The sequence below is a fragment of the Cloeon dipterum genome, chromosome 3 (genome assembly GCF_949628265.1).
Source record: "Cloeon dipterum chromosome 3, ieCloDipt1.1, whole genome shotgun sequence".
Lineage (NCBI taxonomy): Eukaryota > Metazoa > Arthropoda > Insecta > Ephemeroptera > Baetidae > Cloeon > Cloeon dipterum.
The window spans coordinates 24542808-24557137 of NC_088788.1; the positions used below are offsets into that span (position 1 = coordinate 24542808).

Consider the following 14330-nt stretch of genomic DNA (forward strand, 5'->3'; position numbering starts at 1 on the left):
ACAACCTTTGGATGGATTTTCTATTGGAGCAGAGGCACCCATTGATGTACAGGCGACATCTATCTAGTGCTGCGTATTGCATGCAACCAGAGACACTGAACCTCAGTTCGGCAACGGATGACTCGATGAACCTAGTAACTACTCCAACGTAACCCGTAGCAAAGTGGCAAAGGCTGTCATCATAGTCCTCACCTGCGGCGATAACACCACAAACACATGGAAAGTGGGCTAAATTTCTGGTGCTAACCATAGGTACATATTGGACTTTCACATAGCAATAAAAAAATTATATAAATACATTTTTGACAGTTATGTACTAATACATATATTAAGATGTATATGTACATATTAAAACCTTTTGGCAACACATAAATAGAGATTGTTAATACTGAGATGGATTGGTACATATTATCCTAAATGATTTGATAATTTATTAAGATTTTTTTATCAATAAATATAATAAATAGATAAATTCACAAAATTGTAGGCTTTATATCGTGATTCCCAAGATTTCCACAGAATGTCAAAATCTCACCACTGCCACTGCTTCTGCTGCATTCATCATCCTCGCTGCTGCTGCTGTCATAATATCCATACATGATACTAATAGACTTGTGAATTGTGTCTTGTTTTATTACCGGTGTTTATAATAAGTTTAGTGCTGTGTAAGAATAAAGACGAATATATAATTATGAAGTACCAAAATAATAAAATAATATAAATAACCAAAATAATAAAAAAACGGCTAAAACAAAGCTAACGCAATAATGTGTATTACATCATGTAAAATGAAATTATTGTATGAGCACCAGAAGGGCCGATAGGCGTCAGAGAGAGCTAAAGTCTGATGCGAAAAGTTAAATTGATGTTACGCAAACGTCACTAACAAACGCGACGAAACTTGTACACACATGTAACTTGAACTTCAAAAATTCAAATCTTTGCTTTGAGTTGCGAGGTAAGGGGTAAGGGGGTACTGTGTGAATGTGAATATTGTGAATTTGAGTTGAGATCTAGCGACGTATATTATATATATATATATATATATATATATATATATATATATATATATATATATATATATATATATGAATATATATATAGCGACAAGCGCGCCGCTCTTCGCGAGATAGAGATAGAAAAGGCAAGAAATTGAGGAATTATTGGGGGCGCACGCAGTACTAATATTTTTGTATTTTCATGTTACATTAAACAGCAAAGTATAAAGATGTACACATGATATTCAATAATAAGTTAAAAGCACAAAGCTTTGTTGTTCATATTTCCCTATTAATTTCCCCCTTATTTCCGCTTATTTCATGATCCTGTTTGGCGCTCAAATTATTTGAGCACTTGCTATAGTTTAGGAGTTACATAGGTCTTCCCCTGACATCTGTTGGCAGCTCAGAAATCCAAGCTGAATGGAGAACGACGACGACGAATAAACACCGCACAGCTGTCCGCAGTACACCCTGCGAGTTAAAGAAATTCAAGTGGATTCGCATTTTCTTATTTCTCAGAGTGTACACTTGAAAACCCAATGTAAGTGTAACATCCTTGACATATAACACTCAGTACAGATTTTACACTAAATCTGCCTTCACAGGGAGTTTTGTTCATTATAATTTTTCGTATTTTTGTGACAGTCTAGGGTTGTAACAGTCTTGAGTCGGATGCATTATAAAAATCAATTTCAGATGGCTATTTTCCACCCTTTTCTTCGCAATCCTGTGTCCGACATCACGGGCTACATGCTGACCAGTCAGCATAGCAAGTGCGCCGATTTCGAGATGCGAATGATGGAATGCTTGGAAGCCTACGGAGTTAAGCGGGGCGCTGAGAACCCAGAGTGCCAGACTCTGATGAAGGACTTCAAAGAATGCCTATCCAGCGATGTTACTGTAATTATATTCCTGCATTGATGTCCTGTTGTACTCATATTTTGATCAGTATAATAATTAGTATCCCCTACTAATGATTAAGGAACTTTGTGCGTGTACAACCCACATAGAGAAATATTTGGTACACCCAGACAGAAAAGAAAAATAACTAATATTCGCACCTAATGTGGTGTGAATAGGATAAAAAGCATAACAAAGGACCCTATTTTCTTAGTACAAAAGATTGATAAAAATAGGGTGATTTCTATTTGTTTCAGTTCAAACGTTTTGAGGCTATGTGGTGGGAACGCCAGAAGCAATATTATCTCGAGGGCAAGAATAAGGACAGACAATACGCTCCTTCACCAAAGCTCGATTCCCTCTAAGCGTGTGCATGTAATTCAACTTAGATAAATTTAAACATGCTGCAAAAGCTTTTTACAGCAATTTGTAAATAGAGTCAGAAAAATTAAATGATGTTGAGGTAATTCATTCTGCCATTTTATTTCTTTAATTGAATAACTAACTGTTAATAATTCTGAAAAATTTAGTAATATTCTTAGATTTTCGCGACTTGAGATCAATTCAATATTTTTTGCAGTGCGTTGATGTCTTTTAATCTTACAATTAAGTTTCTAAATTCATTCACGTATATTTCAGCTGAAGCCAAGATTTACTGTGATGTTAATTTATGAAAAGAGAAGCATAGCTAAAGGACGAGAAATTAAAAAATTAAAATTTTAAACTAAGGAAAGGGAAAAGTGGCTGTTGCAATAATTTTTAATTACATACATTGGTGTTATTAAAGGAGAAATTGAAATTGGAGCTCTCCTTTTTAAACCAATATCCTATGATTATTCAGGTTTTCTGGCTATATGCTTATTAAATTTATAGAAAATGTTATTCAAAACAAATTTTGAATATCAAGAGTAATAAAAGAGCCAGAAATCAAATCACTCACTTAACGCATTATCTCCCAATTTTAATTTGCGTTTAATTTTTGTGGTTAGAAATGAGAAAACTTTGAAAATAGAAATAGATGCGGTAAGCCCGGGTGGAAGAGTTAAAAAATAGCTTTAAAGGGAAGCATTGAATAAAATTCTTTCACGCGCCTTGCGTACCAATGAGCGCTAAAGATTCTCGCCGATCGTCCAATGAAAATGCTGGAATCCTTTTGCTTGTCATCATACGTCACAGCTGGAGGATGGAGGAGAAATAGCAGAGAGAGACAGAGTGAGAGACTTGAGGGAGGATGTCGTGCCTCCTTGCCTTTTAAAGAAACTCTTCACTTGGATTGCGTGTTGTACGTTGTAGTGTTGAACTGTTGAGTAATTCGAAAAGAATAGGATAGACCAGAGCCGGCTATATCTTTTGCTGCTTTGTAATTTAAACGATTCTTCAAATTTCGTATGCTAAATAGCTTAAAATCATGGGTTTCTGTCGTTCTTTTATGACAAAACTGCTTGCAATCTTCATCGTGTTTATTGCGATTGCATTTTTACCCGGACTGCCTCCAGAACTGGATTTTACTCCGTACACGTAAGACACGCTAAAAATATTATAAAATTTTTCATTGTGATTTGGGATTTTGATAATTATACTTGAAACAAATTTCATTTAGACCTTCAGAGCCAATGGACTTCACAGGACCTTTAGCACCCAATGACAAACTGAACGGCGCGGAGAAACTCTTTGAAGGCAAAATTGTCAACCCTGAAGGGCTTGCCTCTGCAAACGGCTCAATTTACGCTAGTTCCAGAGGTGGTGATATTGTCAAAGTGGTTGGAGATAAACTGGTCACCATTGCGAATATTGGACACCAGTGTGGTAAAAAAACATTGCTTTTATTTACGAATTATGTATTATCTAAATTTAAAATATAATAATATACATATTAGTAACGAAACGGGTGCCAAAAATGTGGTGAGTATTTCATTGAGTAAGCTCCTATCTTATCATAATTTTAATCATTAAAATTAATGACTTATGTAATTATGTTATCTTATAAACTCTAGAAAAAAATATGATGCAATTTTGAATACCATGTTGCAGAAGGCTACTGGGAGGAAAAAAAATGCGGTCGTTCCTTGGGCATGGCTTTTGACAGCAAAGGGTATTTGTATGTGGTTGACGCCTATTATGGGATTTTCAAAATCAACGTCAACACAGGTACTGCATTTTACTGCGTTTGTTGCTTGATTAGATTTTTAATAAACTGTATGATTGAACAGGGAAAGTTGGGCATCTCATTAAAATAGACAAACCCATCGCTGGTAAACCGGTAAAGATTGCAAACAGCGTGGTTGTGGGCAAAGACAGCACTGTTTATTGGACCGCCTCAAGCTGTGACACAACTTTTGACGATGCAGTCATCGCAATGTTTGGTGATGCTAGTGGAAGGTTAGAAGAAAAGCAGACATTATTATATACAGTTAATTCTCTTGATCTTTTCCAGACTGTTCAAATTTGATCCTGCAACAAAAACCAACACTCTCCTTTTGGATAAAATTCACTTTGCGAATGGACTCGCGCTCTCTCCCAATGAGGACTTCCTCATTGTTGCTGAGACTGTTCGATGCAGAGTCATTAGGTTTGTGCTTAACAGTAGTTTTTTTTTTAATTTACGCCTCGCTAAACTGTTAGTTTTACATATTATTGAACCCTTTTATTCTTGCGCGCCTATGGAGGAATACCAGCAAAATTCAATGAAAGGTGGTATTTTACGGATTTTAATGATAAGAGCAGATAGCAGAGCTTCAGATAGAAAATTTTGCTAGAGTATGAATACACCCTAAGATAACCTAGCCACAACGCTAGTTTGATGTAATTTTGAGGTTTGACTATAAAATCAATGTTTTTGCTATTAGAAAAGTGATTTAAATTCTCATAATAACTATGCAGATTTGTGGTAGAAACAACAAAACGACCAACCCTTTGGCTCATATAGTTCCGACATTCCTATAGTAGTGTCTAGACAATGGGAGTTATTTCAACACTCCAGGGATCAATCACTGACTGTCCAATGTCAGTGTCAATGTGTTTGGTGGTTAGTAAACCGATCAAAGAGCTCAATTAGTTAAAAAAATGTTCACTCTATGTTGATTTCTCTTAGATGAGTATGTTTCCTAAAATCGAAAATTTCAAAAAACAAATCTGCAATTCCTTATTTTTTAAATTCCAATGAAAGTGTTAATGGACTAATATTTTATCGTAAGAACAATTTCATGACTAAATTACTACATAAAATAATCAAACAATACACAGAACAAAGTTATATACTCTCAGTCAGTAAGAAATCAAAGGCATAACTTAAGTAAAAAAATCCATAAATACGAAAATTTTGTTCTTATACAGATATATATTTTTAAAGTATAAACATATAATAGCTTTTTTATTCAATTTTATGCATCATGTTCGCAGGTACTGGTTGAAAGGTCCAAAGCAGGGTACCAGTGATGTTTTTGTTGATGGACTCCCAGGCATTCCTGACAACATCAAGGTTAACACTGGAGGCCTCTTTGATATTACCGTCCCATTGCAACGAACAAAGAGCATTCCTCTTGCTTCTGATCTTGTTGCTCCTTATCCTCTGGTTCGCCGATTTTTGGCAAGACTTTTCTACCTGATGGAGGTGCCTTTCGCTATGATTCAGGAAAACTATCCCAACTTTTACTCAGGACTCATCACTCATTGGGTAAACCTTAACTTTGAGAGTCTGTAGTGAATTATTATTGACGGCTGGATTTTTTCCAGATCGGCTCATTTGATCCGTTGCTGCCACTCTTTCCCAAGGAACTTTTGGTGGTGCAGGTTGATCATAACGGCAAAGTGGTGTCAAGCCTGCAAAGCACTGACAACAAAGTCAACTTGATCAGTGATGTCGTGGTGGCTGGAAACTACTACTACCTTGGTTCTCCCTTCAACAACTATTTAGGACGCGTGAAGAAGACAAAGGTCAAAGCCGAGTGATATTAAACAGACAAATTTTTTGATATATTCGTAAAATTAAACCTATTTCAGATTCGAATGATTTTTTGTACTAAATAATTATCATGTGAAACTGTTACTTAAATATTTGCATTTTTACAGTTAATTCTCCTCTTATGGATACTTAAATGACTGAGATTATGTATAATCTGCGGATCATGCTGGTTCTGTTAAGTCTTTATGTTGGTTATTGTTATTCTTGATATTTGCTTATAAAGCCAATTTACTTCAGTTGACACAATTTTTTATTCTACATTCAAAAGAAAAGTGTTATTATGAGCGATCAAAATATTTTCAAAAGAAAAAAAATTGAATGTTCAAAATCAAAAAGTCTACAGTAAGATCAACGGTTCATTTTAGGTGAAAAAGTTGTGGGCACTCACAGACGTTCCAAAAAATGCTATCTCATCTTACATTTGAAAGAATAAGACCGACTTTTAGAGAGGAGAGTACAGAAAAAAAGCTGGCTCTAAAAAAGGAGGGAGGTCTTTCGCAGTTGTGAATCGTCAGCACCTCTTTTATTCAGCTGTTGCGCATCCTGTGGATCTTTAATCTGATCCAATTCAAATCATTTTTGAAACGTTATCAGCGGACTTAAACTTGTCGGCCACAGTGATAATACCGCTGTAGTCCACACTGCTATACCGCTGCAAGTATAGTCGCAATTCATCACCATGGGATGCTTCAAAATCTTGATAGTTTTTACGGTAGTAATTTTGGCTATAGCATTGCTTCCTGGGCTACCTCCTGACTTAGAGTTTACACCCTTCTCGTGAGTATTATTGGGCAATATATAATGATTACTAAAGACTTAGCATTTTATCGCGCCAGCACGAAAGAGCCAATGGAGTTATCAGGGTCAATGGCACCGAATGACCTTCTTAATGGTGCGGAGCGCTTGTTTGAAGGAGAAATTGACGCGCCTGAGGGCCTAGCTGTCTGGAATGGTACTCTGTATACCGGCAATCGCCAAGGGGATATTTTGAAAATCGTCGATGGGAAAATGGTCAAAATAACTAATATTGGTCATCCATGTGGTAATTTATTTATATTATTATTCGCACTTTAATAAAGAGATAAACGGCACAGAGGGATATTGGGAGGATAGAAAGTGTGGTCGAGTTGTTGGAATTAATTTTGACTCCAAAGGATACTTGTACGCTGCTGATCCGTATTATGGAATTTATAAAATTAACGTCGAGACTGGTAAAACTACCTCGACTAAATTAATGGCGAACAAGCTTTACTGATGTTAATGATTTTAGGAAAGTTCATTCACCTAATTAAAACTGATGTTCCGATTGAGGGTAAAACAGTCAGGGTGGCAAATAGTGTTGTGGTTGCCAAAGATGGAACTGTTTACTGGACATCTTCTATTTGCACAAATCCAGGAGTTGATGTGGAAGATGCAGTTGTTGCAATTTTTGCTGACGGAAACGGAAGGTTAGAATAAATTACAAGTCTAGATATACATATAATGTGTCGCAGTGCGCTGTTATATTTTAAATGTCTCTGCACAGGCTTTTCAAATACGATCCCATTGAAAAAACTAACAAGGTTTTGATCGACAAAATGAATTTTGCGAATGGCCTGGCTCTCTCCCCCAATGAAGATTTCATTGTTGTTTCTGAAACGGTGCAGTGCAGACTGCTAAGGTGAAGTGTTTATGGAACGAATATTTTATTTTTTTAAACGCTTAAAATATGTAGGTACTGGCTCAAAGGGCCTAGACAGGGAAGTGCAGACGTTTTTATTGACAGCCTGCCTGGCATCCCCGACAACATGCACTTAATCAAAGGAGGATTGTTCGAGGTTAGTTTGGCACAGCCCAGGACAAAGCAGCAGCCCCTACCAATAGATACGTTGGCACCATACCCCTTAGTTAGACGCTTCATTGCCAGAGTGCTTTACTACTTAGAACTTCCTTTCCAAACCATTCAGGAGATATACCCCAACACATACACTGGAATTTTCACTCACTGGGTAAAATATATTTCAACAAATGACCAATTCCTATCTAACCCACTTATCTCTGAATGACCAAACAGTTCAACAATTTTGACAAGCTCCAGCCTCTACTTCATCAATGGATCTGCATAGTTCAAATAGATCAAAATGGAAAAATAGTAAGGACCTTGCAAAGCACCGACAAAAAGGTGACAGCAGTCAGTGATATGAGACTCATCAACGGACACTACTATTTTGGGTCTGCACATAATATGTACTTAGGAAGAGTTAAATTCGGGGAATAACATTTTTACGTGCATATTTATATACCGAACATATTTGTTGTATGAATTACTATGGATTTTTATTACATTATTAATACATTTCTTATAATTTTCTTGGTATTGATCTTTCACATCTACACAAGTTGGAAAGCTGCAGCCATTTAAAGTCCGCGCATTAAATTCATAATTGATTTCTACTTTGAGAAATGAAACCATGCACAGGAAACACTATCATCTAATTATGCATATCAGTAATAGGTTCATGGTAAACCGGAATAACTCAGTTGCTGCAAGAAAAAGTTGACATTTTCAAAAAAAAAAAGATTAAAAACAGATACTTGGTCAAAAGAAAGAAATGCCATCACTTCTACCATTAAAATTCATTGCACCAAATGGCTTCAGACCATACTTTAAAATTTTCCTAAGCATTGAGCAATTTTGGAAAAAATTTCCTCATTAACAATTCCGTTGTTAAAAGAGAACAAAACAAAATTCTAACTCTGGCGTACAGCAGGGACACATAAATTATCACATTAAGGTTATGAAATAAATAACAACTACATACCAACCAATGAAAATCTTACGGTTACACCAAATTAAGTAAACTGATAGGAAATGTTGGTTTTGTTTGATTATCAACAGACGAAAGTGGTAAATGATCAAAGCAATGGCCATCACGATCAGATAGAATTAGGATTTTCAATAAATGCCATTTTTACTTTGCCATAGAGTGCACGCAGGAAGGAATTAATTGTGACGCATGCTCTAGTTTCAAAATTACACCATAGAAGGCTTGAAAAAAGCAAAGTTGCACTTGGCTCTTGGTTGCAAGCAACTTTTCTTTGGTACCAAGAGCCACAGGGTGTGAAGCAGCAGAGTGCAGCAGGATTTACATGAATATATTACCATTGTTGGAAGTAGGCACGCAAGCTCTTGCGCTAAAACGTCAACTGCGAGGGTGGGACAAAAGAGACATAGTTCTGCTGCTTTTTAGTAAGCAAAACATTTACAAGGCAAACAAGGAGTTCTCCTTGTCGTCTTTGTCTAGTTCTCTGGTGTTTCTGCTTTGAGAAGTCGTGGTTCTCGTGCTGCTCGAGGTGGTGGTAGGTGGCAGGTTCTCTGCTGCAGCCGCTCGTTCGGCCAAGAACCGCTCAAATTCGCTGCTTGTGAGTGATTCAACAGCTTCCGTTCCAGTCTGTTACAATTTAAAAAATATTTTTCAGACAAAATAGTGAAGCACAAAATAGAGAAACATGGTGGAATTGAGGGTTTTTAATATAATAAAAAAACTCAAATGAGAAAATAAAATCTCACCTCCTTTTCACCAAGCCATGCCTCAATTTCATCAAAATCACTCTCCCTGTGCAACTTAACAAAGAAAACAAAGACAAATGAACGGAAGCAAAAAAACTTTCACAAGAAATAACCAACACCAAAAACAAAGGAAAAATATCAAAAGTTTGAAATAAAATTCTTACTTGGCTTCTGGATTGAGCCATTTCCCCTAACGTGGTGCTACTTTGATCTGGCTGAAGATTGTCTTGGTAAGTACTTCCGCTAAAAAAAATAAAAACCATCTAAGTTGTTACAAAGTTTTCAAATGCCGTTACAAATACCCCTTTTTACTGGAATCAAGTGTCACATTGCGAGCCTGAGCAAGCTTATCAAATTCTGAATCAGCAGCGCTCTCAGCTCCTTGCTGTGCTTGGACTGAAGGGATCTGACTCAGCTGAGACAAAGCACCACCGCCAATCGCTGAAATAACAAATCACAAGTTGTAAAGAAAATGTTTAAGAGGACATCAAATTTAACTAAATATATAACACTCAATTATTGTAATATAATAAAAGCAGTACTGATCATTTTTAAGAGGTGTGTGTTCTCTGAACTACTTGGTACTAGAAACTTCGAGACGTTTTCCAAGAACGTTCAAAACATTTGAATTCAAATTACTCTTTCCAAATTGACTTTAATCAGTTATCCTAATTAAGTGATGCATTACTTGTATAACTATTTCTTCTATTAATGAAATGTAAATTCTGACAATAGGAGGACGGATGTGTGACGATGAAATATAAGTGAAAAATCCTTAACCCAGGAAATTTAGCAAACCTGCTGCACAGCAGACCAAGTATTGAATAGTTTAAACATTATTATCTCCAGAAATATTTTGTCTATTTGAAGTTATTTCCCCAAGATAAGGTAGCAAAATTAGTGATAAAAAAGCGACAGCTATAGAGCAGATAACATGATTATTGCTATTTTTTCCTTCTTTTTTAACCTCAGCTCAGAGCTCAGCATTTTCCGTGGGCTATGAGCTCCCTAAAACATTGCCGAGAAAATAACATGGGGCCTGAGTGGCCATAATATGGAGAAGCTTGAGCCAATTGTCGCCTCCTTGCACAGAGGTTTTTGGTTGAAACTGAAGATATTTGTCCTTAGAGCCTACTAAAAGGCAACTACTTATAGATTTGGGTTTGGAACGCCTTTGGCATGCAAAACTAGATTCTAGACTTTGAATCTATGTCGAATGTTTGAGTTTGTGATAGGACGGCTTTTCCAAGTTTTTACTAAATGATAGACAAAAATTAATGATCCTGTGGATTCAACAAACCGAAACTAAAAAAACAGGTAAAATAAATTTTTTATCAACCAGTGAATTGTAAGGCCGTCAAGTTTAATTAAGTCACTATGAGATAACTACAGTATATGATTACCTCAGCTAGCGTGTCTGGCAAACAAAAGATATTACTCACCAAGGCCAGCGAGTGATGAGGCCGCGCTTGCAGGGCCTGCATCTTCGCTGAGGTCAATCAAGGAAGCCGCAGCTTCTGCCCCAGCGGCAGCGGCAGGCTGGCCACCTGTCTTGGTGACATCCCTGTTCTTCTCATAGCGGGAGTAACGAAGGAAGAGGTTGTTCATCTCGTCATTGATGTGCAGCAGCTCGGCTGTCATCTGGTCGTTTGCCAGTTTTCCGACCAGATCAACCAGACGCCTCTGCATGGCTCTGCAGGTGGCATGCAACTCCTGCAATAGGGTCAGGTCGCTTGGGTGCTCCTTTCCGGGCACAACCTCCGATAGCATGGAACTCAGCACGCTCATGTTGGTTTTCACAATGTCCATCTCGCTGCGGAGTTTGGCCATCTGCTCAGGGGTCATGCTCTGCGGGATCGCGGCGCCAATCTCTACAGCAGCCATAGCCTGAGGGGATGAGGTCCTTGGTGGGGACGCAGTCACAGGTCGTGGTACTGGAGGAGCCGAGTCAGTTACAGTCTGAAAAAGATTGAGGATATATTGATTTCAGAATATAAGTTGGCAATATTTTAAGATACTTAAACCAGTACTGAAAATCATTTTAAACGTAATAAGAACAAGGATGATATGATATACATGTTTCGAGAGGGGTTCTTTCAGTGGCCCAAAATCATAAGGTCAAAGGTTTATTTACTTATATTCAACAACATTCGACCTTCAATCGCAGAGCTCTGATATTCTAAAGAGCCCATATCTGTAAAATCTGCCGTTTAAAATGATATTAATTGAATCAAACATTTAAACAATTTTAATATGAATGCGGGAAAGGCGATTATTAAATCAAGAAATTTTAATCCCATAGGCCCAGAGTGATGATATTATCAGAGTGGCTCAATCCAAAGAAGTGTTAAGGTTGGCTATTTTAAGATAACACATTGTCATTTCTTGGGATTAGCCCTAAAAATCAGTCAAAAAACTTGATCACAACTTTCTCACTCGAAATGTATGCTTTGTTGGAAAAACTTCCGTCATCATCATCATAAAATACGTGTGTGCCAGGCTATATAATTCATTGTGGCGACCGGGCGACGTGGCAGTATGTGCACTGCTCCAGCAACGGCAGCAACACATGAAGATTTACCATTTAAAAATTGAGCGTTTAATTCCAAAATAAAGTGTGATGGAAGCTATTTTCAATTTTACAGTAAGGTCTCTAATGACTAGTTGGTGTCACTTATTTTCAATTTTGCGCGTTCTTTTTGACAAGTTTTTCACAGCATTTGAATAATTTTCCAAGCAAGTTAATGCATTATAATGATCATAGGAATAGTGTGACCCCTAAAAATTACAAAAATTTAGGGTTTAAGTGCGCATGGTTCAGACGTCATTATTGCTGCGGTTTCTTGAGAGCCATGCCATGGAACATGCAGAGAGTTTGCCATTGCACAGCCACCTTAAGAATCATTTCCCAAAAAGCAGCATCTTTGTTCACAAAAATCTATATTTTGCTCGGGGAGTACACATCAAGCTTGTCTACTTAAAGGGAAAAAAGTAAATAACAAGCTAACCAGCGATAAGAATCGAAACAAATATTATAATTATAATCTCTTATCATCATGGCAGGAATATTATTACTTGTAGATGATTTTTTTTTTAATTTCATATAATTATGCTTTGAATCAGGAAAACTAAGTAGTTACAAACTTCCGAGGTAGTGAAATTAACTTTACATTAAATTTAATATTGCGCCTTCTCCAAAACAGTATAGATTTGAAGTACCAAATGAATAATATTTAGTGCTGTCACGTTTAAACAGCTCAACATTATTATGTTTTTTTGAAAGTTTAACTCACCCTCTGGGGTGTAATTATGGGAGCCATGGTATCCAGATCAGTCATGGGGAACTCAATCCCTTTCTGTCGGAGTTCACTGTAGACGGAAACAACGCCAGACATTTCACTCTGGTGGCGGAAAGCATCTGCCCAGCTCTGAATCAAGCTCAGAACTTTTTCTTGAACAACAGTAGGTGGATCGTTTTTAGGACCTGTAAATTGTTCAGTGATCAATGGCAATGCCGAATAAAAGCCATGAAATTCTCACCAATTAGTTTGACTAGCTCAGAAACGAAATCCTTGCTACACGCAAGAACGTGAAATCTCTTGCCACAATTTTTGACGCAAGTTTCCAAAACCTTTAAAGATATTAAAATGTAAGTTTAGTTGACAACAAAAGTAATATCTTCTTTAGTGAGCATATTAGCATAATATAAAGTAATGCGATGGACACTAAAATTTGATATATATTTAAGCATGTAGATTGAATAGTTTGGAATAAAATTAATCATATTTATGTGTATGAATTTTTGCGCGTTGAGCGGTTATGATCAAATTCCAAAATCAATTTCATGAGTACCGTTAGTGTATACATGACGACTGTATAATTTTTCCCAGCATTTTGTTGTAGCCGTTTTCTGATGGCTTTAATTCCGTCCTTAGGACCGTCCTCCGTATCATTAATCAAGTCACAGATCTCCATATTTAAGGCCCAATTCTCACTGGCCAGAGACGCGTCGGTAGCACTTGCTGAAAAGAAAACATGACAATCAACATGTTCAGCTCATTATTTCCAGCAGAAAAAAATCCTAAGATATTCAGAGCATGACTCATAATCCACTTATTCCGTTTTCTATATTCACAGTTTAATCAGTGTTTTCATCGTCAAATGCTATTTTTTGTTGTTTGAATAATTATTTTTTCGTTCACGTGACTGCTAACAGCTTGCTCACATGACCCTTTCTTACGTAAGGTCTGGGCTTGTTGATAGGAGAGGAAACAGTGAGCACCGCTGTGTAAAAAGGTGTCTCCGTTTTCTGCATAAGGCTTCATTGATGCAATTATACATATTTTCAATCTCGCACCGTGTAAACACGTGAAGAGCACGTAATAATTAAAACGTAATAAAACACCGATTTGATATCTTTTATCGTTAACCAGCAACGAGCACGATAAGGAGTTCTCACCCGCGTGTAAATAATACAAAACGAGGAAAAGGTGAGCTGTCAAATTTGTGCATAAGTGTCGTCACGTCGAGCGTAGCGACAAAGCTGTTATACATACCTATCCGCTGACCCACAGGTGTAGTCAGCGGGTTCTTCTCGAAGAACGACATTATTTCGGTCGTCATTGGACTAGCCGAGGCAAACAAATTGGCGATGATGGATCAGACGAAAGGCTGAGCGTTAGTAAGGCTTGCAAAGTCGCTGGGTTCAACTCTGGTGTACGCTCGCTCGTCGTAAATCACTTTACACCGAGCTTTTCTGTTTTCTGCTTCTGCTTCGTCAACTGATCCACAGTAAATATAAGGAAAAGCCCCGCCCACACAGAGTTGTGTTGCGGTGCTCCGCCACTAGGTGGAAATTTTTACTATTGAATTAATTTTAGTCCTTATTTTAGTACATAACTTTGCAATAATTATTATT

At 37.1% G+C, this 14330-nt stretch overlaps 4 protein-coding genes across 5 annotated transcripts; 3 read left to right on the forward strand and 1 right to left on the reverse strand.

The window, feature by feature from the left end:
- Positions 1 to 1384: 1384 nt before the first annotated feature.
- ND-15 (NADH dehydrogenase (ubiquinone) 15 kDa subunit) lies at positions 1385 to 2372 on the forward strand. Its single transcript, XM_065482721.1, has 3 exons — positions 1385 to 1542; positions 1698 to 1901; positions 2159 to 2372. The coding sequence occupies exons 2-3, from the start codon at positions 1698 to 1700 to the stop codon at positions 2264 to 2266; spliced, it is 312 nt and encodes a 103-aa protein (XP_065338793.1). The 5' UTR covers positions 1385 to 1542; the 3' UTR covers positions 2267 to 2372.
- A 759-nt stretch (positions 2373 to 3131) lies between these two features.
- On the forward strand, positions 3132 to 6098 carry LOC135938790 (adipocyte plasma membrane-associated protein Hemomucin-like). The gene is made up of 7 exons (XM_065482719.1): positions 3132 to 3419; positions 3502 to 3707; positions 3933 to 4049; positions 4112 to 4280; positions 4336 to 4470; positions 5301 to 5574; positions 5634 to 6098. The coding sequence occupies exons 1-7, from the start codon at positions 3310 to 3312 to the stop codon at positions 5847 to 5849; spliced, it is 1227 nt and encodes a 408-aa protein (XP_065338791.1). The 5' UTR covers positions 3132 to 3309; the 3' UTR covers positions 5850 to 6098.
- Positions 6099 to 6393: 295 nt separating this feature from the next.
- LOC135938791 (adipocyte plasma membrane-associated protein Hemomucin-like) lies at positions 6394 to 8211 on the forward strand. The gene is made up of 7 exons (XM_065482720.1): positions 6394 to 6639; positions 6699 to 6904; positions 6957 to 7073; positions 7133 to 7310; positions 7388 to 7522; positions 7577 to 7850; positions 7916 to 8211. Exons 1-7 carry the CDS (start codon positions 6542 to 6544, stop codon positions 8117 to 8119), a joined length of 1212 nt encoding a protein of 403 aa, XP_065338792.1. The 5' UTR covers positions 6394 to 6541; the 3' UTR covers positions 8120 to 8211.
- On the reverse strand, positions 8153 to 14170 carry LOC135938788 (TOM1-like protein 2). 2 transcript variants are annotated; one of them, XM_065482717.1, is made up of 9 exons: positions 13969 to 14170; positions 13265 to 13434; positions 12953 to 13043; positions 12706 to 12896; positions 10855 to 11371; positions 9715 to 9853; positions 9577 to 9655; positions 9413 to 9466; positions 8153 to 9293 (listed from the first exon to the last, which is right to left on the reverse strand). In XM_065482717.1, the coding sequence occupies exons 1-9, from the start codon at positions 14033 to 14035 to the stop codon at positions 9105 to 9107; spliced, it is 1497 nt and encodes a 498-aa protein (XP_065338789.1). In that variant the 5' UTR covers positions 14036 to 14170; the 3' UTR covers positions 8153 to 9104. The 2 variants fall into 2 exon arrangements, with proteins under 2 accessions (XP_065338789.1, XP_065338790.1); XM_065482718.1 differs by lacking the exon at positions 9413 to 9466.
- Between the last annotated feature and the right edge of the window lie 160 nt (positions 14171 to 14330).